General features: G+C 39.2%; 1 protein-coding gene across 3 annotated transcripts in view; it reads left to right on the top strand.

The window, feature by feature from the left end:
* Positions 1-23,480, top strand: part of CNTNAP4 (contactin associated protein family member 4) — a 401,947-nt gene that overhangs the window by 58,009 nt on the left and 320,458 nt on the right. For all 3 annotated transcript variants that reach the window (XM_056525258.1, XM_056525251.1, XM_056525242.1), the window contains exon 2: positions 19,490-19,600. In XM_056525258.1, coding sequence (XP_056381233.1) covers positions 19,490-19,600 — 111 coding nt within the window. The remainder of the gene's footprint in view (positions 1-19,489; positions 19,601-23,480) is intronic.

Genomic DNA, 23,480 nt, shown 5'->3' with positions numbered 1-23,480 from the left:
AAAGCCCATCTCCAGAGATCTAGATTTGCTTTTGCCCACAGTGCACAGTAGTATCAAGAAGTTTGCAACCCGTGGCACTGTAGCTAATCTCCCTGGGTGTAGACGGAAGAGAAAAATTGATGAAAGATGTCAATGCAGGATAGTCCCGATGGTGGATAAGCAGCCCCAAACAAGTTCCAAAGATATTCAAGCTGTCCTGCAGGCTCAGGGAGCATCAGTGTCAGCGCGAACTATCCGTTGACATTTAAATGAAATGAAACGCTATGGCAGGAGACCTAGGAGGACCCCACTGCTGACACAGAGACATAAAAAATGCAAGACTACATTTTGCCAAAATGAACTTGAGTAAGCCAAAATCCTTCTGGGAAAATGTCTTGTGGACAGATGAGACCAAGATAGAGCTTTTTGATAAAGCACATAATTCTACTGTTTACTGAAAACGTAATGAGGCCTACAAAGAGAAAAACACAGTACCTACAGTGAAAAATGGTGGAGGTTCAATTATGTTTTGGGGTTGTTTTGCTGCCTCTGGCACTGGGTGCCATAAATGTGTGCAAGGCATCATGAAATCTGAGGATTACCAATGGATTTTGGGTCGCACTGTACAGCCAAGTGTCAGAAAGCTGGTTTTGCGTCCGAGATCTTGGGTCTTTCAGCAGTCCAATGACCCCAAACATATGTCAAAAAGCACCCAGAGATGGATGGCAATAAAGCGCTGGAGAGTTCTGAAGTGGCCAGCAATGAGTCCAGATCTAAATCCTATTGAACACCTGTGGAGAGATCTTAAAATTGCTGTTGGGAAAAGGCGCCCTTCCAATAAGAGAGACCTGGAGCAGTTTGCAAAGGAAGAGTGGTCCAACCTTCCGGATGAGAGGTGTAAGAAGCTTATTGATGGTTATAGGTAGCAACTGAATTCAGTTTCCAAACGGTGTGCAACCAATTATTTAGTTAAGGATACCAATAATTTTGTCCAGCCCATTTTTGGAGTTTGGTGTGACATTATGTCCAATTTTCTTTTTTTCCTCCCTTTTTTTGGTTTAGTTTTAATACACACAAAGGGAGAGATTTAACAAAATCTTTCCAGAGGAAAAGTTGCTGAGTTGCCCATGGCAACCAATCAGAATGCTTCTTTCATTTTTAGAGGCTTTTTAAAAAATGAAAGAAGCAATCTGATTGGTTGCTATGGGCAACTCAACAACTTTTCCTCTGGACAAGTTTTGATAAATCTCCCCCAAAGGGAATAAACATGTGTATAGCAAAACATGTGTTACTGCAATCCTTTTCTCTGAGAAATACTTCATTTTCTAGAAAAATTTCAGTGGTGCCAGAAATGACGATATACAATTACTGTACAAACCGGGACAAGCATCTGTCAAGCAAGCATTATATGGTCTCTCCTGTGTTATTACCTTATTTCCATGTTTATGCATATAATTCTCTTTCTGGACCTGGAGGTGCGATGTGGCATGCAAATTTCTGGTCATCTGTGGTCCCTCGTTACTACGAGCTCCACATTGGCAAGAATTGAGTCCCTCTTTTTGCGATTTGCCCAGGGTTGTGACTCAAATGCTTGCTGGATTTGCCCCCATGTCAAGACTATTGCCAGTATATACAAAGAGGGTAAGCTGTGCATCTTGCCAGCTCCCTTAATGGCTGACTCACGTTCTACATACATATCTGCGCTTGCACGCAGACACCAGGAGATCCATTACTGTGGCAATGATGACGCTCGCCTATGATAGGCTCCGCACAGCAGTGAGTCATAGGTGCGCGTGCGCAGACACACTGAACGGTGCGCGACACTGGCGAGCAGAGTCAGCGTCTCACTCCATTACAGTTGGCACTATTACAGACTTTCATGTATGTATGCTCCACCCCCCTCTCTTAATTGTTATTAATGTCACTACACTGTATTTTATGCATTTTGTCTATCTATGCAGGATGCACAATGGTTCACTTAATTATGGGAGAACATCCTGGACTTTGCACTGTATACATGTCTTTGAACAATAGATCTTGTGATTTATGCACTTTATTATTATGTATTTTGTACTCATTAAGTTAATAAATTGAACAAATGTACATCACCTGTATAAATACTCTGTCAGTATCAATTGTTGTTAAGTTTGAAAAAGGCTGCAAGTGGGCAGCCGAAACGTCGCTATGATGTCAGGCCAATAAACTTGACTTGACTCAAGTATCACTTATCCTGGAGTGCTGTGGAATTACTTATTTGGTGTAGATAGATAGATAGATAGATAGCAACAACAGAAGAATGCAGCAGCACACTGCCAGCACAAGGATATAGATGAAACATGAATATGCAGTTAAAACATGGAGAGCTATACAGCTATGGTGTAATAGATGCAAATGTGAAACTACGAAATAGTGAGGCACTTAGCTCGCAAATTCGTCTCCGCCGGCAGTCAAATAGCTTGGACCGTCCCACCGCGATAAGGTGGCCTCATTGGGACGGACCCTACACTGTGAATATGCCTCTGTGTGAACAGTTCAGTAAGCATGGCAGGGTCTGGAACATCCAAGACACCTTATATACACACCTGATAGAGGTGGGTGGGGTGCAAGGCCAACATGGAGGTAGCCATTCCCCCGTATGTGCAATACAGACAAATAAGTCAGCCAGCACTTTAGTTGATACCAAACTATTATATGGACCTGGCCTACAGGTGCACGCTACTAGGCTAGATATACAGCAACAGAAGAATGCAGCAGCACACTGCCAGCACAAGGATATAGATGAAACATGAATATGCAGTTAAAACATGGAGAGCTATACAGCTATGGTGTAATAGATGCAAATGTGAAACTATGAAATAGTGAGGCACTTAGCTCGCAAATTTGTCTCCGCCGGCGGTCAAATAGCTTGGACCGTCCCACCGCGATAAGGTGGCCTCATTGAGACGGACCCTACACTGTGAATATGCCTCTGTGTGAACAGTTCAGTAAGCATGGCAGGGTCTGGAACATCCAAGACACCTTGGTGTCTGGCTGACTTATTCTTTGTCTGTATTGCACATACGGGGGAGGGGCTACCTCCATGTTGGCCTTGCACCCCACCCACCTCTATCAGGTGTGTATATAAGGTGTCTTGGATGTTCCAGACCCTGCCATGCTTACTGAACTGTTCACACAGAGGCATATTCACAGTGTAGGGTCCGTCCCAATGAGGCCACCTTATCGCGGTGGGACGGTCCAAGCTATTTGACCACCGGCAGAGACAAATTTGCGAGCTAAGGGCCTCACTATTTCATAGTTTCACATTTGCATCTATTACACCATAGCTGTATAGCTCTCCATGTTTTAACTGCATATTCATGTTTCATCTATATCTTTGTGCTGGCAGCGTGCTGCTGCATTCTTCTGTTGCTGTATATCTAGCCTAGTAGCGTGCACCTGTAGGCCAGGTCCATATAATAGTTTGGTATCAACTAAAGTGCTGGCTGACTTATTCTTTGTCTAGATAGATAGATAGATAGATAGATAGATGAGATAGACAGACAGACAGATGGATATGGGATAGATAATTAAATGGAAAGATAGATAGATAGGCAGATGGATATGGGATAGATAATTAGATAGATAGAAAGATAGATAGAAATATATACATGAGATAGATATGAGATAAATAGAAAGATATATATGTGAAATAGATAGATACATATGAGATAGATAGATACATACATATGAGATAGATAGATAGGAGATAGATAAAATGAACACTGTCATTATATAGAAAAAAATAGATCCTTATATGACTCTGTAGAGGAAAAATTAAAGAGTTCTGGTTTTTAGACTGGGTTTACATATATATCAGGATATCAGGAGTATAAAGTTAAGTTTTTTATTCAAAGATTTGTCCAGTCTTTTCACAATATTTGTAATAAAAAATCCATATGCTTATTATTATTTTCATATTTTTTCACTTTTACTACTACACTAGTGGGAAACTGTATGTGAACGAGCCATTATAAGGTGCAAAGTTAAAAATTTTAATTTTTTTTTCCTTAAAATTGTTTTCCATATCAGGCATATATGACATTATAACAGGGTATGCAGCATGAGTCATAAGAGTGGGTTCCACCTGTGGGTAGTCCACCGATTTGAAAGACAGGAGTCCTGTAACAAAATGGCCATCATTTACCACTTATTTGTGTTTTGTTTTATTTCCATATTAACTTTCTAGAGTGTTTTCTATCATATTCGACAACATGATTTTCAGAAGTTGGGAACTTTTGGAGCACTGGGAAATTGCCATAGTACACCCACATGAGCAAATTAAGATATTTACATTTAATTATTTATTAATTAATTTAAATGTAAAAGATAATGGTAAATTTAACCAAAAACAGTGCAGAAAGTGTGGGCACCACATATCAGATAACCAGCTGAAAGTAACAACTTTATTGAAAAAAAAAAAAAAAAGAAATTTTGGCATATGTTTGGCACAACATTAATAAATGGAGTAAAATGTGTTTCCCCATACTTTTTTCGTCACAATTTATTTCAAAATCCCATTAAAAAAAATGGGGGCCAATGTAAAACAAAACCTGAATATATTATACTAGTTATATGCTTCTTATATTCACATCATGTAGGAAAGCTCTCCACAGCTGTTTTGCCAGGTAGTATCAGCCAAAGTTTGTTTTGTTAAAGTTCTAGCCTTCATATAATGAGTTTTTGTTGGAACTGAACAAAGAGAATGTAGATAATTTGATTTATTTAATGCTTAGGCCAAGCTGGTTAGAGATAAAAAACGATGTTCAAAGTAAGTAAAAGATACTGTCACTGAAATGCATTTGAAATGAAAAGCAACTTTATTTTGAAGTAATAGTAACTTGTATTTTAATAGTTAAATTTAAATATTTGTATTGAGATTCAGATTAGAATGGAAAATGATAAATTATCTTGTTTTGGTCGCAGACACTTCCTAAATGTATATACATTGCATTGTATAAATTACTGTCCATGGAAAAAAAAAATTATACATTTTTTATACATTTTTATACAGTTTAATAAATCTGGGCTGATTAGTTTATAAACTTCATATAAAACATGACCACGGCAGTACTAATTCTGGAAAATAACTGATCTTATAACACCATTTTTTAACAGAAAGTACAACTATTTCTGCTTCCTCTTGATACTGTACATAGCTCATAGAAATATCTATAATTCATGTTAAATTGGGTTCAAGCATTAAAGTAGCTCTCTGGTTTATAAATAATAACAAAAAGGGAGGCAGACTGGTTTAATAATAAAAAAATAAAAAAGTATTCATCATGCCAATCCCTTCTGACAGTACTTGAGTCCCTGCTGATCTCGGTCTCAAAATACAGGAAACACCTTCTTATCCAATCACAGCACATATTGGTGACCTTTCTCTCCCAATGATTGGTTGAGAGGCATTTCCTTGTGTTGAGAAATGGACCATAAAATGAAGGTTAACAGGGTTTCAAGTGTCATTAGAACAGCAGTGTGGGCAATCAGTGAGTTGAGTACTGCCTTAAAGCATACTCATCAGATCCAACAATTTTTTTTTGTAATATATCACTCAGTACCTAATCTTGACCATGTACATCTATTTTTTTATGTGTCTAGCACTTTTATTTATTTTTTATTACACTTTACAATTTAGCTCACTAGTCTGAATTCCTCTCAAAGGGAGGGGGCGTGGCCTCACTGTGCATGTCTCTGCCCCCTCCCTCAGTATGCTGTCTGCTCATATCTCCCCTAGCATTAGCAAAACTACAACTCCCAGCTTGTCCTCACTGACAGTACCGGGACACAAGCTGACAGTGGGAGGATTTTTCCTCCAGCTGTGAGCCCTGCGCTCACAGCTGTCAATCAAGGAAGTGTGTCCATGACATAGGTGATGATGCATGGACACAGCAGGACTAGTATGTGTCCAAGCAGGGGGGGGGGCAGTTGTTTGACTGGCTTTTTCAGTATGAAATACAGAAAATTTTCTAATGAAAGCAATTGTAAAACGTTTTGGTTTTGCATGCTTTACAACATATCAAAAGATTTTGTATTTAACAGTGCCCATTTAATATTTGAACCTGTCTGCCCCTTTTTCATCTTATCTGGCCTAACAATTCCTTCGTGGAGTTTGAGTGTTTATAACCCCAGGTTTATAGAAACTCTATTGTCAATAACTTACTGATATTTGCCCAGATGAGCTGAAAACATCGCTTTTCTCTCATGTCAACAAATTACCTTTCAAAAAGTTTAAAACACACAACTGTCACCAACTTCAGTAAATATGTTTTTCATTTAAGAACATATTCCTTTAACACAATTGCAGCACTGTAGGAAAATTCAATAATATTGTTAGACTTATTGACATTCCTATTTAATTTTGGAATAAATATGCTTTTGAAATAAGGCACTGTATGCAAATCACCAGCTTTCTATAAAAATACATTTTGAAATGAATACTTCATACGACTGATAATTAATGTTGATACTTTGGAGATGATAGATGTGGATAATTACATTAAATATTGTCATATAACTTCTGAAATTTAGTTTTGCATTACATTGTACGATCTGATTCCAGTCGCTCTTCTGGTTTACAATGTAATTTGCCAGGGAAAATTGCCTCACATATAAAACAGGAGTAATTGCAATTTGTCTAGTGGTTATTGAAATACATTATGAGCCCTGTTTTGTCTTTCTAAACAGTCTCCATATAAAACATGGCTTATTTTGAAGTAAGAAATAGTATACAGGGAGTTTATTAATTTTCAATAAGACTTTAGGGAGTCTGCACAATTATAGATAGTAACTTGTTGATCTGTATACGCAGATACAGGAAAATGCCATCCTAAAAATGACTTTGCTTTTATAATTTGAAATAATCCGCATGAAAATCATTTCAGCAGAGGTGAATGACTAGAGATGAGTTTAGAAAATGAGAATGTATTTTGTCTATGTTTCTCAGACAATCAAAACTTCCCATTATGGAGCATTATTTCTCAGAATGGAGCTTCAAATAGTTTAATACAGATATGTATTTCAGTCTCCATTCTTATATGAAGGAAGCACAGTGTTGCTGTAAGATTTGCCTGTTGGTGGATAACAGTAAAGCAACTTCCTAAGCTAAGCATTGCTAAACTGTTTCAGATTCACTTTCTCAATAACAATTGAAACAATTGACCTAATTGAATTACTGACATAGACATTTTTTCTATTGGCACAGCTGTCACGCCCCCTCCATAGGCTTGCATTGAGGGGGCAGAGCGTGACGTCACACGGGGGCAGAGCCGTGACGTCACAATGCTCCGTCCCCGTGATCGACAGTAATCAGCCCCGGAGAGAGCACGCTCCGGGGCTGATTCTAACGGGGTGCAGCGTGGAAGATCACGGGGGTCCTCAGCGGTGGGAGCCCCGGGATCAGGCATCATTTGGATAGGGGATAAGATGTCTTAGTACCGGAGCACCCCTTTAATACAGAGACCTCTGGTCCGGGCTTCTTCTTGTGTAGCCCTGCCTCTAGCGATGATAGTGAGGGGGAGTTACACAAGAAGAGAACTGGACCAGCGACAAGAAGGTAAGTATTACTCTGTTCACTGTATACATTATACAGCCATATAAATGGCTGTATAATGTATACAACCCCCTTCTCCAAGAAGTTAACTAGAGCTGCTCAGCGGGTTGGGAATGTGGCTTTCTGTGACCTAGCACATTCACTATAACATACCAGATACTGGTGTGAATTATAGCTTAAACCTAAGTCCTATTACCTGGTGAAGATATCAGGATTCAGTGTGTGGTTCATAGAAGTTACTGATGTGCCAAATTTATAAAGCAGCCAGCATCTCTTAATAAAATTGGTGCATCTTTGGCTAGAATGCTTTACCGTAAGATTGGCCTATCATTTGATAAATTGCATTTATTGTTTGTAATGCTTAATATTTTAAAATAGATTTTCATGTAGCATCTGGCCATAGCATTTTTTGGAATAAAAATGCAAGGAAAAAAGGTCAGCAAAAAATGCCTTGTGAAAGTAGGAATAAATATTAAAATCTGCTTTACATACCGTTCTTAGATGCCATTTGGAGACTCAATCCTCTAAAACTATATTTTAGATAGAGACTTTAAAATGCCAGACTATTAAGAGACTTTCAATTCTACATTAGCAGTAATCTTGGGACAAAATCAGAACAAAATGAACTTTATCATAGAAAGAAATGTGTCAGAATATGCTAAGCTTTGGTAAATAAAACACTGTAACCCCTTTACTGAGGAAACAAAACCATACCAAATTATGTAATACAGATGTCTTCTATATCTGTCCATATAATAGATTACTCCTCTACATTAGGGCCTAGTAGTTGTTGCAGATTTTTTTTTACCTGTGCCATATATTTCTTGGGGGTTTGTGAAAATCCCACAAACATGCTGCAAAAACAACAAAAAAACTCATTCAGATGCATAAAATGTAGTATTTCTGCCATAAATCTGCTCTCATGAACGCATCCCCAAAGAATTTCGCCAGTGAGAGTAATTGAAAAATGTAACTTCAATAACAGTCTCGCTTTTCTGCATATAAACATATTAGTACATGCACTATGGTGTCATTATGGATGTTTGTCTACGGTATTCTGGTTTTTGCACTATCCAAATTGAAATAAATCCCTCATGAAAAAAGTCACTGAAATATAAATATGCTCCAGGAGCTAAGGATGAATAAATAATGTCTCAGGCTGTTAGATCCATGCTACCTTCATACTGCAGAGCTTGTAAATATCAAAACTTAATTAAATGGAAACTTTTAATGAGATGCATGCATTGGTGTCAACATAAAATACATGCACGCTTTATGGAGAAAGAAGAATGGACTGTACGTGGCAACGGAGGAATATGCTTGAAATGTTTAAATCATTCAATTTCTATTTAGTTTTATATGCCATCTCCTGTGGAAATCAGTTTTCAGTGTTCTGAACATAAGTAATTTTGTTTATAGCCGTAACCAGTAACATTGGCAACAAAAAATACAGGACACTTGCCTTCTTTTTAAAATCTACGTAATCACAGCATCTGGATCAACGATAGAACAAAGGAATGTCCAGTGCCAAGTGCGGTAAAAGGACACGAATTTTATTGTAGGATCAGCGGATACAAACTTGCATCAGGCAGGAGCCGACACGTTTCGGATGGTTACAGGTCCTTATTCATGGTATGGTCCGAAACGCGTCGGCTCCTGCCTGATGCAAGTTTGTATCCGCTGATCCTACAATAAAATTCCTTTAGTTTTACCGCACTTGGCAGTGGACATTCCTTTGTTATATCGTTGATCCGGTTCGGGAACGCTGCCGGCTAGCCCGCGCGCTGGTGCTGGAAACACGAGGGAGAGAGCTGTCCACACACAGTGTTGCTAATTGCATCTGGATCACTAACACTGAACACTAATGATGGTTTTCATGGCCTGCTTACACACCATCATCAGTGCTCGATGTTAGGCACGCTGAGACTACATGTCTACATGTAAGTGATATCTTCTTGCCCTCTTTAGCGTGACAGTCATTGAACCTTCTGATCCTTGCAGCGTCCAGTAAGGTTTTGTCTCACAGTTTATGTAGTGCGGTTTGCCCATGTGGGAGTTGGATTTAAACAGGCCAGGTACCTATTTTGGCAATGTGCATGGAGCCATATAGGAAGGGGATCTTACTATATTGTTTATTTTTATACTTTGGTGTATGTCCCATCTGTATAATAACCTTTTGGATCACTGTTTACAATAACGACTGCAATTCCTTGGGCACAGATTATTGGGCCACACATTTGATTTGTTGTATCCCTAATCCCGAAACATGTTGGATCAGATTTAGTGTTTGTATGCCAGGTCACAGACGGGCCATTGAATATCTCATGAATGCATCGGCATAGTGACCATGCGTTGGTATCTAGTAGTAGCCTTGACTTTTAGCCTCATCTTTCTTAGTCCTGTTTCAGGGGATTATTTACACACTCACACTTATTTATTATCTTAATTGTCCTTTTGTATTTTTTGAGTGTGTGTTAATCTACATAGGTATGGTGACTATTTATGGTAACTGGTTCATGTTTATCTTCACAGATAAACATGAGCCAGGTGGAATTTTTTTTTTTTAAATCAACTGGTGCCAGAAAGTTAAACAGTTTTATAAATTACTTCCATTAAAAAATCTTAATCCTTCCAGTACTTATTAGCTGCTGAGGAAATTATTTTCTTTTTGGGACACAGAGCTCTTTGCTGACATCACGAGCACAGTGCTCTCTGCTGACATCTCTGTCCATTTTAGGGACTGTCCAGAGCGGCATATGTTTGCTATGGGGATTTTCTCCTACTCTGGACAGTTCTTAAAATGGACAGAGATGTCAGCAGAGAGCACTGTGCTTGTGATTCAGCAGAGAGCTCTGTGTTCCAAAAAGAAAAGAATTTCCTCTGTAGTATTCAGCAGCTAATAAGTACTGGAAGGATTAATATTTTTTTTTAATAGAAGTAATTTACAAACATGTTTAACTTTCTACCACCAGTTGATAAAAAAAAAAATTCCACCGGAGTACAAAGGGAGGAGGTTCCAATGCAGGATCAGCCTTGTTGGGACAGAAACCTTGTTTACTAGGCAAGGTGAAGTCCTACTCACAAGTCCTACTCACAAACTAACCCTGACCCTTTAATCCTACCCACATTGAACTTTTACCACCCACAAATTGGTGAGACATTAATATTCAATGAGCTAGCGATTTTTTTCTGTTTCATTATTATTTACATTTTTAGAACTGGATTTTCTGTTATTTGCTTTTAACAATTAATGGCCCTGATTTACTAAGAGTGTTGGGTTTTATTATGTGGAATGTTTTAGATTTTGTTCCACTCTATTTAATATGTGGATTCACAGATTAGGAAAGTTATGACCAGAATTTTTTTAGTCAACTTCGCCCCTTTTCTGGAATACCTTGCTAATTTTATGGGTTTGTAGGTTTATTTTGCTGCATTTGCACATTTTGGTGCACAACCTGACAAAACTAAGTGTACAATTTTTTTTTTTTTTTTTTTTTGCATTAGGGCTAGTGGTCTTTTATTGGTTGATGATATATTTGCAAACCCTGTATAAACAGAAATTGTCTGTTTATGCAGGGTAATTCACACATAGCATATGTTTACACTTCTGATTTGGTTGCAGCAAATTTGTGTTACAGTATGTTTTAAAACATTGTGGGGGTTAACCAGGGCATGAAAAATGTCTATGTGGCTGGGGTAAAAATAAAAAAGAACCTATATTCACCTACCCTAATCCCCTGCTGCCACATTCACAGCTCCATGTCTCCTTAACAACTTCCGGCACTGCCCCCCTCAACCAACCCCTTTAAATACTGTACGTGAAAACAAGGTCAACTTGAAACAGCTAAATATTACTCTGTTTTAAGAATCTAAAATCAATTGGAGCTTGGTTTTATTTTGTTTATCCTGATGTTACGCCTTGGACTCGTACAGCCTGATTTTGTCATTGACAAATTTTATGGGAATGACCATTCATCTCTTTACTGTATGTGCCTTCAAATTCTAAATATGCCATTTATCTTCCCTATGTTTCAAGCCATAGCACAATAGAAAGTAAGCTTTGTTCACTAGAATCTATTGTGCCTACATTACTGAGTATATCAGTCTTTCCCTGATATGAAACCACCCTATGTCCCAAGGTAGAAAATTACTATAGTGAAGTCATTTTTCCTGTTTGAAGGAATGCATTATTATGATGGTAATGTATAGAAAATAGCGTTCACACATCCTTACATTAAACAACTACCCAAATCCATTTGGCGGCATTCTGAAGGCAATCATTGCTATTTCTCATAAAATAAAAACAATTTTATTATTCTACAGTCTAACCGGTAAAACAATACACAAAAGCATTTTAAACTAAAAGCATTGCCATATATAGTACTGTCGATATTCAGTTAGAACTGGGGAGAATGTTTAGTGAAAAATACATTCTGATCACAGCACTTTATTCTCAAAGACTTTGACATAACCGCCAGGTGAGTAGTCTAGCCTTACCTGTATGTTTTTGTTGTTACCTAAGCAAACTATATTCACTTAGTTCATTCCTAAATTTATGAGAGAAATCCGTGAATCCAATGTAGAAAAAATACATATATTATTTTTTTGTCATAGTTTGAATTTCTTGTTTGAATAGTAGTAAAATGCAAAACTCAAATTCCTAAAATAATATCTTAATGAAATTGTAAAAATGCTTAGATTAATGTTACTGTTTAGTGAGGGAGGGGAAGGCTGAGCAGTGAGCTTCTGCTTTTGTCTTCTCTATCTACCTGTGTCACCTTTCACTATAATGCTGTAGATATTACTTTCTAGCACCCCCTCCTTGCTATCAAAGTCTCAGCTTTGTTTTTGGCTTAGAGTTCAGAATGAATACTTCAGGATTTTAGGACTATTTCATTATATAGATAGTAAAATGGAAAATCAGAAAAAATACACCACCTAAATTCTTAAACTTTACCTCTTTTAAAAAAAAATATATTTTTACATGTCCTAAAGACATGTCACAAGTTATGACTGGTTGAATCTACAGTTCCTGACTAGTAAGGAAAAAAGTGCAGCTAACCAAGGCAATCCCATAGACTTACATTGTAAATGTGTCTCGCTTAGCACGCTCTTCTCCCAGCTAGTTCCAGTTATTGGTTGCAGTCTGAACACTTAGTCCCCCCACCGATGACATTTAATGACAAAAGGTCATGAATCACACTACGGTGAAAAGTTGTTAATCTCATGTCATACATCATACACAGGGCCGGTGTTAGGGCGGGGCAAACCAGGCAATTGCCTAGGGCCCCCATCCCCCAGGGGGCCCCTTGCTGGCTGCTCAGCACACCCTAATTAAGCCCAGGAGGGATTTGCGGCCACCACTGAGCAGCCCGCAGGGGGCCCCGTCACATTCTGGACATCCCTGTGTCCAGAAAGATCTTCTCAGGACACAAAGATGCCCAGGTTACCTTTCTGCGGCGGCCTCAGCTTTAACTTTAAAAACACAGGGGCCGCTAGGAGGTAGCGCACGTAGGGACGTCACTGATGTCCCGTGTGTGCGCCCATTGCAACAGAGGAGCGGAGTGGAGCTGTGAGGAGGACGCGCGCCGCCCGGCATGGTAAGTCACCAGCGCCAGCTGGCAGCACATCCTCTTCGGTGTTCTGACCACCGCTCCTCCGGTCCCGGGACTTACTGCTATGTTCTATAGGCCGGTGGTCGGAACACTGAAGTGGGGCAGTACACAGACATACAGCCTCCAGCCATACACTGTATATGGCTGAAGGCTGTATGTCTGTGGGGGAACTATACTGCACCTAATGTGGGGGGAATTATACTGCACCTAATGTTGGGGGAACTACACTGCACCTAATGTGGAGGGAACTATACTGCACCTAATGTGGGAGGAACTATACTGCACCTAATGTGGGGGGAACTGTGCTGCAGCTAATGTGGGAGGAACTGTGCTGCAGCTAATGTGGGAGGAACTGTACTGCACCTAATGTGGGGGGAACTGTACTGCACCGAATGTGGGGGAACTGTACTGCACCCAATGTGGGGGAACTGTACTGCACCAGTGCAGTTACCCCACATTAGCTGCAGTACATTCCTCCCACATTAGGTGCAGTTTAGTTCCCCCATATTAGGTTGGCAGTATAGTTCCCCCTCATTAGGTTGGCAATATAGTTCCCCCACATTAGGTTGGCAGTACAGTTCCCCCCACATTAGGTTGGCAGTACAGTCCCCCCCACATTAGGTGCAATACAGTCCTTCCACATTAGATGCAGTACAGTTCCCCCACATTAGGTGCAGTACAGTTCCCCCACATTAGGTGCAGTACAGTTAGTTCCCCCACATTAGGTGTAGTTCAGTTCCCCCACATTAGGTGCAGTACAGTTCCCCTACATTAGGTGCAGTACAGTAACCCCACATTAGGTGGCACCTAATGTGGGGGGAACTGTACTGCACCCAATGTGGGGGAACTATACTGCACCCAATGTGGGGGAACTATACTGCCAACCTAATGTGGGGGAACTACAACCTAATGTGGGGGAATTATACTGTCTACCTAATGCGGGGGAACATACTGCTTACCTAATGTGGGGGAACTCTACTGCCTACCTAATGTGGGGGAACTATACTGTCTACCTAATGTGGGGGAACTATACTGCCAACCTAATGTGGGGGGCTACAACCTAATGTGGGGGAACTGTACTGCCAACCTGATGTGGGGGAACTACAACCTAATGAGGGGGAACGATACTGCCTACCTAATGTGGGGGAACTATACTGCCAACCTAATGTGGGGGGAACTATACTGCCAACCTTATGTGGGGGAACTATACTGCACCTAATGTGGGGGAACCATACTGCCAACCTAATGTGGGGCAACTATACAAAAATATAAAATTGTACAATTCTGATCCCTTCTGATCCTCTTATTTTTCTGTATATGGGCATGTATAAGGGTCCTTTTTTACGCTGTGATTTGTAATTTTTATTGGTACCATTTTTGTTTTAATGGGACTTTTCAATGGCTTTTTAGATATTTTTTATGGTATTTGAAGGGAGCAAAAATGTGCAAATCTGGTTAGTGCACTATAACGACTTTTGGGGCCCCTCTTTTCATTTTGCCTAGGGCCACGCTAAGCCTAAAACCGGCCCTGATTATACATAAAGTTTAGAGATAAGTTAGGAAAGGACACATCTGTAAATGACAATCTGTTTCCAAGGGCAACCACTAAAACAATGTACAGCAGCTATGTATATAAAATGAGAAAATGCTTAAAATATCTGAGTATCTAGAAAAATAAAGCAAATATATTTTTGCACAGCGACTTAACATTTTGTATAGTTTTAACCCTGAAATTTTGATAAAAGATGTTTTTAAAATAAGGCATGTGCACTGCAGTGTTAAGATTGTATACATTAAAATAATCCTTTTCCATTTAATAAATTAATAATAAAAAAAACTACATATCGTATTTAGTATCACTGCATGTGGAAATATCCAAAATAGTAAAACTTAAATGGGGATATATTTAAAACCTACTGTAATTTCTGTTTCAGCGATATTAATAACACTTTTTTTTCCTCCTCACATTTTCAAAGGTCTCTTGTGCTGCTTTGAAAATATGAAAATATCTGAGTTCATTTTCGTGCCACTTTTGCTTTTTTTCATGCCAAAATTGTAAAACCCGAAAAAGTCTGGCAGAAGCATCTCATGTAATATTCCATGATTACTAGTACTCATACAATTTACAACTATATAAATAAAACATGTCCACGGGCTAATGGCTAAATGCGAGTACAGGTGCAGTGACCATGAAGAAAAAAAAAACATTTATTAACATTCGACAATAATTCATATTTATATTTTAATAACTGATTAAGTAATCCTCCCCCCCCCCCAAAAAAAAAGCTAAACTAAAAAAAACAACCATTTCTGTGATGTCTACACTAGCAAAGAGCTCGTGTGAATATTTTTTTTTTATGTAAAATGGACTCTCACCCCTTTGAAAATGTCATGTAAGACATGAAATTTAAACCTTGGATCATTATAATATAAAACACTTTGAATAACTGATGAAAACTTTTTCGAAGCATAACATTTTCGATGTGATGAGATTTGAATATGATCCCATTGTTTATGATCCCGTAAGGCAAACAGCGTAAACGTAGAAAAATACCTAATTCCACAACTGATATTTTTTTGTCACATTAAAGTCCAGAAAAATTGAGTAAAAAGTGATCAAAAAGTTATACATGCTCAAACGCGGTACCAATAAAAACTTCAGTTCATGGTGCAAAAAAATGAATCCTCATGCAACCCTGTATACGAAAAAAAAAGTTATGGGGATAAGAATACAGCAATAAAATAAAAAAAAGTTAGACTTTTTTTCAACCCCATAAGAACGCAGTGGGGATTTTTCATTTTTGCACTTTTTTTTTTCTCCTAGCCTTTTAATAGCCACAATACTTTACAAATTGTGGGGCACAATTGAAAAAAATTCAATTTTGTATCTTTTGGGGGATCAGTTTTTATGCAGTGCACTTTTCAGTAAACATGACACATTATCCTTATTATTTAGGTCCATATGATTATGACAATTTAAATAGTTTTTTTTTGTATTACTACTTTTAACCCATCTAGGACACTGGGCGTACAGGTACGTCCTGGCGTCCTGGAACTTAACCCCTTAAGGACGCATGGCATAGCCATGTGTCCCGGTTTCTGAATCCTTGAGGACTCAGGGCGTATGGATACACCCATGGAAATTTTAGTCCCCGCAAGTAGCCGGCACTTCAGCAGGCACCCCGTGCAAACCTTTGGTGGGGTCCTGAGACCCCCCCGTGTTGACGATCGCCGCAAATCGCCGCAATTCAGACCAGCGATTAGTGGCGATTTCCGGTCAATTGTTGACCCAGAAAAACAGGGTGATAGGTGCCATCCGAGACGGCACCTATCACTCTTTACCAGCTGGAATGAGGTGACACCTCACGATCTTGTGATCTTTCAAAATGACCAACCATCACTTTCCTGCTGGGCGGTGATCACCGGTGATTGGGACGGTGATCGGGGCCCTACTTACCTGTCCGGAGGTCATTGGGGACCCGTTTAGGTGGCGGCAATGGCAAGAGAAGCGATGGCAGCAGCTGGAGCAGCGGCGGCAGTAGGATACAGAAGGAGGTGAGGCTTGTTCGCCACCTGCTGTTGCTTAGCAACAACTGCCAGCATGCACAGCAAAAGGGCATGCTGGGAGTTGTAGTTTTGCTACAGCTAAAGGCACAACTACAACTCCCAGCATGCCCTTTGGCTTTCTGGGCATGCTGGGAGTAATAGTTATGCAACAGCTGGAGGCACACTGGTTGCAAAACACTGAGAGTTTTTTTTTCACATTTTAGACACTGGAATAAACTTTGATTGCAGAGTCTAAAGACTTAATGCCGGCCATCACCCTGGCCAGCCTTAGCCACGTTCTATGAGCATGTGTCCTAGAACAGAAGCATTTACGCCCTGTCCTTAAAGGGGTACTCCCGTGGAAATTTTTTTTTTAAATCAACTGGTGCCAGAAAGTTAAACAGATTTGTAAATGACTTCTATTCAAAAATCTTAATCCTTCCATTACTTATTAGCTGCTGAATACTACAGAGGAAATGGTTTTCTTTTTGAAACACAGAGCTCTCTGCTGACATCATGACCACAGTGCTCTCTGCTGACATCCTTGTCTATTTTAAGAACTGTCCAGAGTAGGAGAAAATCTCCATAGAAAACATATGCTGCTCTGGACAGTTCCTAAAATGGACAGAGATGAGTACTGTGGTCATGATGTCAGCAGAGGGCTCTGTGTTCCAAAAAGAAAAACATTTCCTCTGTAGTATACAGACCCTAAAAAGTACTGGAAAGATTAAGATTTTTTAATAGATGTAATTTACAAATCTCAATAGTAATATAGTAACCACACCTCAAGGATGATACACAATGAACAAAAATTATAGACTCAAGGCCCCTACTGAGAAGGGGCCTTGAGAAGCGCGTGAGTGCGCGAGGCGGACCAGCTAGCCCGAGAACGTCTCTGTACCTGTCGTCCCCCCGCACGTTTGTACCTGTGTCCGGCTGACCTGGCCGTGTCTTTGATGTCACGAAAATAAAGACGCATGAATATAATCTAAACCCGCTGAGTGCGCTGATCTTTCTTCTTTAAGTGCATAAGTCATTTATGTTGCAAGGCCTCTAGCTTGAGATTTTTCCATCCTTCCACAAAGCCCAATGTTTAGACTTCTTGTATCCATAGACTCCATCTCAAGGTTCTAGTCTTAATTACGGGCAAAGAGCAAGCTGCAATGTTTTGAATAAAGGAAAGCAAAGTTCTTCTGCAATATTTAGCAATAGCATATATGATTTAATAAAGGCATATGAGTATAGATATAGCAATCAATATATCAGAATATTATAGACCCAACATCATTACAAAGTACAATTGGTAGCACAAAAATTTATGGGTCTGTAGAATGAAGAGTAAAAGAGTTATGTCTCTTAAAAAGCGAGGAGGAAAAAAAAATGCTAAAAAGTTACTTGCGGTGTCCTCAAGGCCAAAGTGATCTGTGTCCTTAGGGGTTAAAAAAGAGAAAATATTATTATATTTTGAAATATTATTCTCAGTGTAATGTCACCTTAGTAGTTGGAATCTCATTGAGGATAATTTTATGTCACATTAATTTTCATGCACCACCCGCAGCATTGTTTAATGAATCCCCAGCTATCATTTTTTATGATTAAAATATGATGATGTTTAGCGCTCATGATATAGTATAGCCAGATTGACTTACAACACCCAGAGAGATACTCAACATCTGGTAAGTTCACGTGGTCGGCAGATCTTGCAAGTGATTTGTATTAGGAATGACAGATGTCAGTATGTACATTTTACAACGTGATAGCCCTGTTATATTTGAAGTTGTTCATTGAAGTCTCTGTGGGAATAGTAAAGTAGACTAGTAGACTGTAAGAAATGACTGGAGAAGCAGACTGGGACGAAAAAACTGATAGATTCAATCTAGTTGGAAAGAATTTGCTGGCCTAATTGATGTTTCTGTACCTCTATTATATAAATAGTTTCACTCTGAATTTTACACATAGATGTTATATTAAAACCTAACTTTCTGTCAATATTTATTAAATAGAATTTACAGATTAATGATGAAAACTTAAATATTCTCATTTTATTTAGCAGCTGTAAGGCTGGGTTCACATATATCAGGCGTCTGGCATAGTTTCCCTCCGGCGTGCACGGGAGGGAAACTGATGCTAGAACTGATGCCATTCATTTGAATGGGACAGTTCACAATCATCCAGCGTCTCAATTTTTACCCTGGATGTTCGGACTCACCAGAGGGTACTGGACAGGGGAACGCAGGAAGCTGTCATCAGTTGTAGCATCAGTTGCATCGAGATCTGGGCTGAGTTCACTTATGCCGGATGCCAAACATATGTGAACCCAGCCTGAGAAAGGTAGCCCCATAGAAAATAATATAATGAGACCCCTATTATAGTAACAGGTCTTGTTACCTATGAAAGATTTGCCTGGTATTTTTGGGGATCCCAACAGTGGGTCTTACCATACAGTAGCCAAGGTGATAGGATCAAACAGAACTGAGTGCTGATTTTCTAAGACCCCAATAATTAGATCTTTGTTTCTTGTATCTGGCACTAATAAGAAACGTATTTCAGTTTTGGTTCCAAAATTTTAAGACCATAGTTTTACTGGAGATATTTAGGTGGGGCTAACAACTTTAGTTCTCATGTTTATACTATATAATTGAAATTGAGTAATAGACAATTCATTTGAAGAGACACAAAGAATATTACCTGTTATCATCAATAAATAGATGTAAAGTTGGATAAAGTTCATATTTCTTTTTTTCTTTTCTTTTCGCAGATGATTGTGATGGTCAGCTTGCTTCATCGCTCCCTCCTTCCTCCTTCACCAGTTCCTCAGAATTTTCTAGCACTCACAGTGCTGGGTTTGCTAGGTTAAATAGAAGAGATGGTGAGTTTCTTTTGTTTTTGCTTGAACATTACACAAGGAGAGTGCTGACGTATATATCACAGTATTGCTGTCAGAGTTTTATATGGCTTGGTCTCCAGGGATAAGCTTATCACAATATATTTCACTTCTTGTTCCCCTGTGATCAGTTAATATTATGGGAGGAACTACTTTGTAACTGCTATTTTTCTTTGCAGTAGTACAGCAATAAAGCATTGTAAAATGTCCTTTGAGAACAGTAGGAACCCATTGTTTTCAAGGAAAATCAGCAATTCTCCAAAAACAAGGAGTTATGTTTTATATGATGAACTATTAGCCAGAGCCAAGATCCATGTATGTTCAAGCCTCTCTTTCTTTCAGCTTAGATTAATGCAATAGGACATATGCATATCATTTGTTAAACCAGGCAACCAAATCTATTTTATTAACCAATATTTATGTTTTATGTTAGTCAATAAAAAATATTGAAGTCTTATATACGCATGAATGTATGTCGATATACAGCCAAACACATGGATAGTTTAAGGTTTAAGGGCAGGTGAGCCTGCTGTCAATTTCCATTTAAAGGTAGGATCACACTTACTTTTTCTTTTGGATGTTCATACAATGTGCTCAATAAAAGACATTTAAACAGTTAGATTGTGTTTGTCTAAAACTGTGACTTATTCCTTTAGGGTAGGGTCACATGGAGCATATCCACAGCGTATTTCAGCATAGTCACAAGAGCGAGCTCCCTGCTGTGGCTGGGTAGCTCTGTGTGTCCGCTTGTATTGGCGGATTTCCCGCTGTAGACACAGTGCTGCTTGTGGCAGACAAACACAATCTAACTGTCTTTTATTGAACACATTGAGTAAACATGCACAGTGCAGGGGGAAATGGTGAGTGAATCTCTGTGTTAATAAATTCTCGCAAAAGGTAGGTAAATTAGGATGATGATATTGATAGCATGGGTTTCACAGAGGCTTTGCAGATTAAATAAAGGCATGCAAAAGATCTGGATGTACATCGATTCACATTTTGACAAATTGTCTTCATGTAGCTATGCCCCATAAGCACCATGTTAAAAAGCATAAGGGGCAATCCTGAAAGAGGTGAGAAAGAACACAAGGGTAACCTTATAACACCTGATTGAAATTTTACAAACTGCAAAACCTCTGTTCATGTTCATTTTTAGAAAAACTAAGAATGCTGTTCATCAAAACACACCACAAAGAAAGCTGCTTACATCCTACTTAATATCATACAAATCTTATTTTATAGATACAGGCAATGTTTTGTAGAGGTGATTGCTGCTAAAAAGGAAGCTAAAGATTATTAAATTTAAAGGGAACCAATCATCAGATTTTACCATATATAAAACTTGGCAACACATTTTATATGGTAAATCTGTATCCCTACTATCCCCAGGAATATTTTTGCACCTAGGGATGGTGAAAATATGACATTATAAAGTCCCCCCGGCCGCCTTGCAAGTAGTCCCCTGGGAAGGGACCTACACACACCAGCACCCGTTGCTCCCCGCCTCTCAGGCTGTGGCTCTGCCTCGTCTGCCTGATTGATGGCTTGCAGAGCAATAATGTGAGTCGTCAATCAAGCTGACTGGGAAGGGCCATGGCCAGAGCAGGTGCTGGTAAGTATAAGTTCCCCCCCAGTGGACTACTTGCGAGGCAGCCAGGGGTGACTTTATAACTTCATATATTTGCTTTCCCTGGGGGCAAAAACATTCCTCGGGTATAGGAAGTAGGGATGAGTGAATCCAATCTGACAAATCAAATTTGTTAAGAATTTCAGGAAAAATTAGATTCACAACAAATGCGAATATCGCCTCGATTCGATCGAGCAAATCACTTCATTAAACGCCATTTAGTGCAGCCAAAGCTCCAGGGGCCAAGCATCTAAAATGGTGCATCCACATGTGAGGGCATAGGGCAAGGAATCCAGAGAAGGCAGGAACAAGGGTCGGCGGGATGACCCTGAATCATATGCAGCATGCAGCCTATCAGCAGCCAGCCCCCCCTGTGATGTCACAACCCTATATAATCGGCAGCCATCTTGCGGCCAGTCACATCAGCGTTCAATTACAGAGAAAAAGGGACAGACAACAGTGTGTGTTGCACAGAAAAGCATTTTTACAGCAGCGATTTGCCTCTCAGTCACATCAGTGTTCTATTGCAGAGAGGGACAGAGAGCAGTGTGTTGCACAGAAAAGCTTTTTTATAGCAGCGATTCACCTCAAGCCCAAATCCAGCCTAGAAGCACTGATAGGGAAGGGAGTGAGCTTGAGAGAGCAATTTTGGTTGTAGTACACAGCGACTGTGTGCTGCAGCACTGGTGTGTACAACAACTAAAAAGCTAATAGTAGCCAGCCAGTTAGAGTGAGCAGAACACTAAAAGCGTATTGTCCTCTATTAAGTGTTACCTGTGCGTACATCTAAGTGGTGTACCATTTTTTCCTGTTAAAGTCTTAAGGGCGTAGATACTGTGAAAGGCCAGGCAAATGTACACACTTGCTGGTGTTGTAGACAAATACTGTTGTAAGTGTACTGGAGCGTATTGTCCTTCCCTCATAAGTGCATACCACATACGTACATTTAAGTAGTGTACCATTTTGTTCCTGTTAAAGCCTTAAGGGCCTAGATACCGTAAAAGGCCAGCCAAAAGTGCATATCTGCTGGTGTTGTAGACAAATACTGCTGTAAGCATACTTGAGCGCATTGTCCTCCCCTCATAAGTGTATACCACATATGTACATCTAAGTGGTGTACCATTTTGTTCCTGTTAAAGTCTTAAGGGCCTAGATACTGGGAAAGGCCAGCCAAAAGTACACACCTGCTACTGTTAAAGACAAGTATGGTTTTAAGCGTACTGGAGCATATTGTCCTCCCCTCATAAGTGCATACCGCATGCCTACATCTTAGTGGTGTACCGTTTTGTTTCTGTTTAAGTCTTAAGGGCCTATATACTGTGAAAGGTCAGTCAAAAGTACACACCTGCTGGTGTTGTAGACAAATACTGTTGTAAGCGTACTGGAGCGCATTGTCCTCCCCTCATAAGTGCATACCACGTATGTACATTTAAATGGTGTACCATTTTGTTCCTATTAACCCCTTAAGGACTCAGCCCATTTTGGCCTTAAGGACTCAGACAATTTAATTTTTACGTTTTCATTTTTTCCTCCTCGCCTTCTAAAAATCATAACTCTTTTATATTTTCATCCACAGACTAGTATGAGGGCTTGTTTTTTGCGCGACCAGTTGTCCTTTGTAATGACATCACTCATTATATCATAAAATGTATGGCGCAACATAAAAATAACAATTTTGGTGGGGAAATTAAAACGAAAAACGCAATTTTGCTAATTTTGGAAGGTTTCGTTTTCACGCCGTACAATTTATGGTAAAAATAACGTGTGTTCTTTATTCTGAGGGTCAATACGATTAAAATGATACCCATTATTATATACTTTTATATTATTGTTGCGCTTAAAAAAAATCACAAACTTTTTAACCAAATTAGTACGTTTATAATCCCTTTATTTTGATGACCTATAACTTTTTTATTTTTCCGTATAAGCGGCGGTATGGGGGCTCATTTTTTGCGCCATGATCTGTACTTTTTTTTGATACCACATTTGTATATAAAAAACTTTTAATACATTTTTTATAATTTTTTTTTTAATAAAATGTATTAAAAAAGTAGGAATTTTGGACTTTTTTAATTTTTTTTCGTTCACGCCGTTCACCGTACGGGATCATTAACATTTTATTTTAATAGTTCGGACATTTACGCACGCGGCGATACCAAATATGTCTATAAAAAATGTTTTTTACGCTTTTTGGGGGTAAAATAGGAAAAAACGGACGTTTTACTTTTTTATTGGGGG

The sequence above is a fragment of the Hyla sarda genome, chromosome 1 (assembly GCF_029499605.1).
Source record: "Hyla sarda isolate aHylSar1 chromosome 1, aHylSar1.hap1, whole genome shotgun sequence".
Taxonomy (NCBI): Eukaryota; Metazoa; Chordata; class Amphibia; order Anura; family Hylidae; genus Hyla; species Hyla sarda.
The sequence above is the reverse complement of the archived record's forward strand: the minus strand, read 5'-3'. Positions and strand labels throughout refer to the sequence as shown.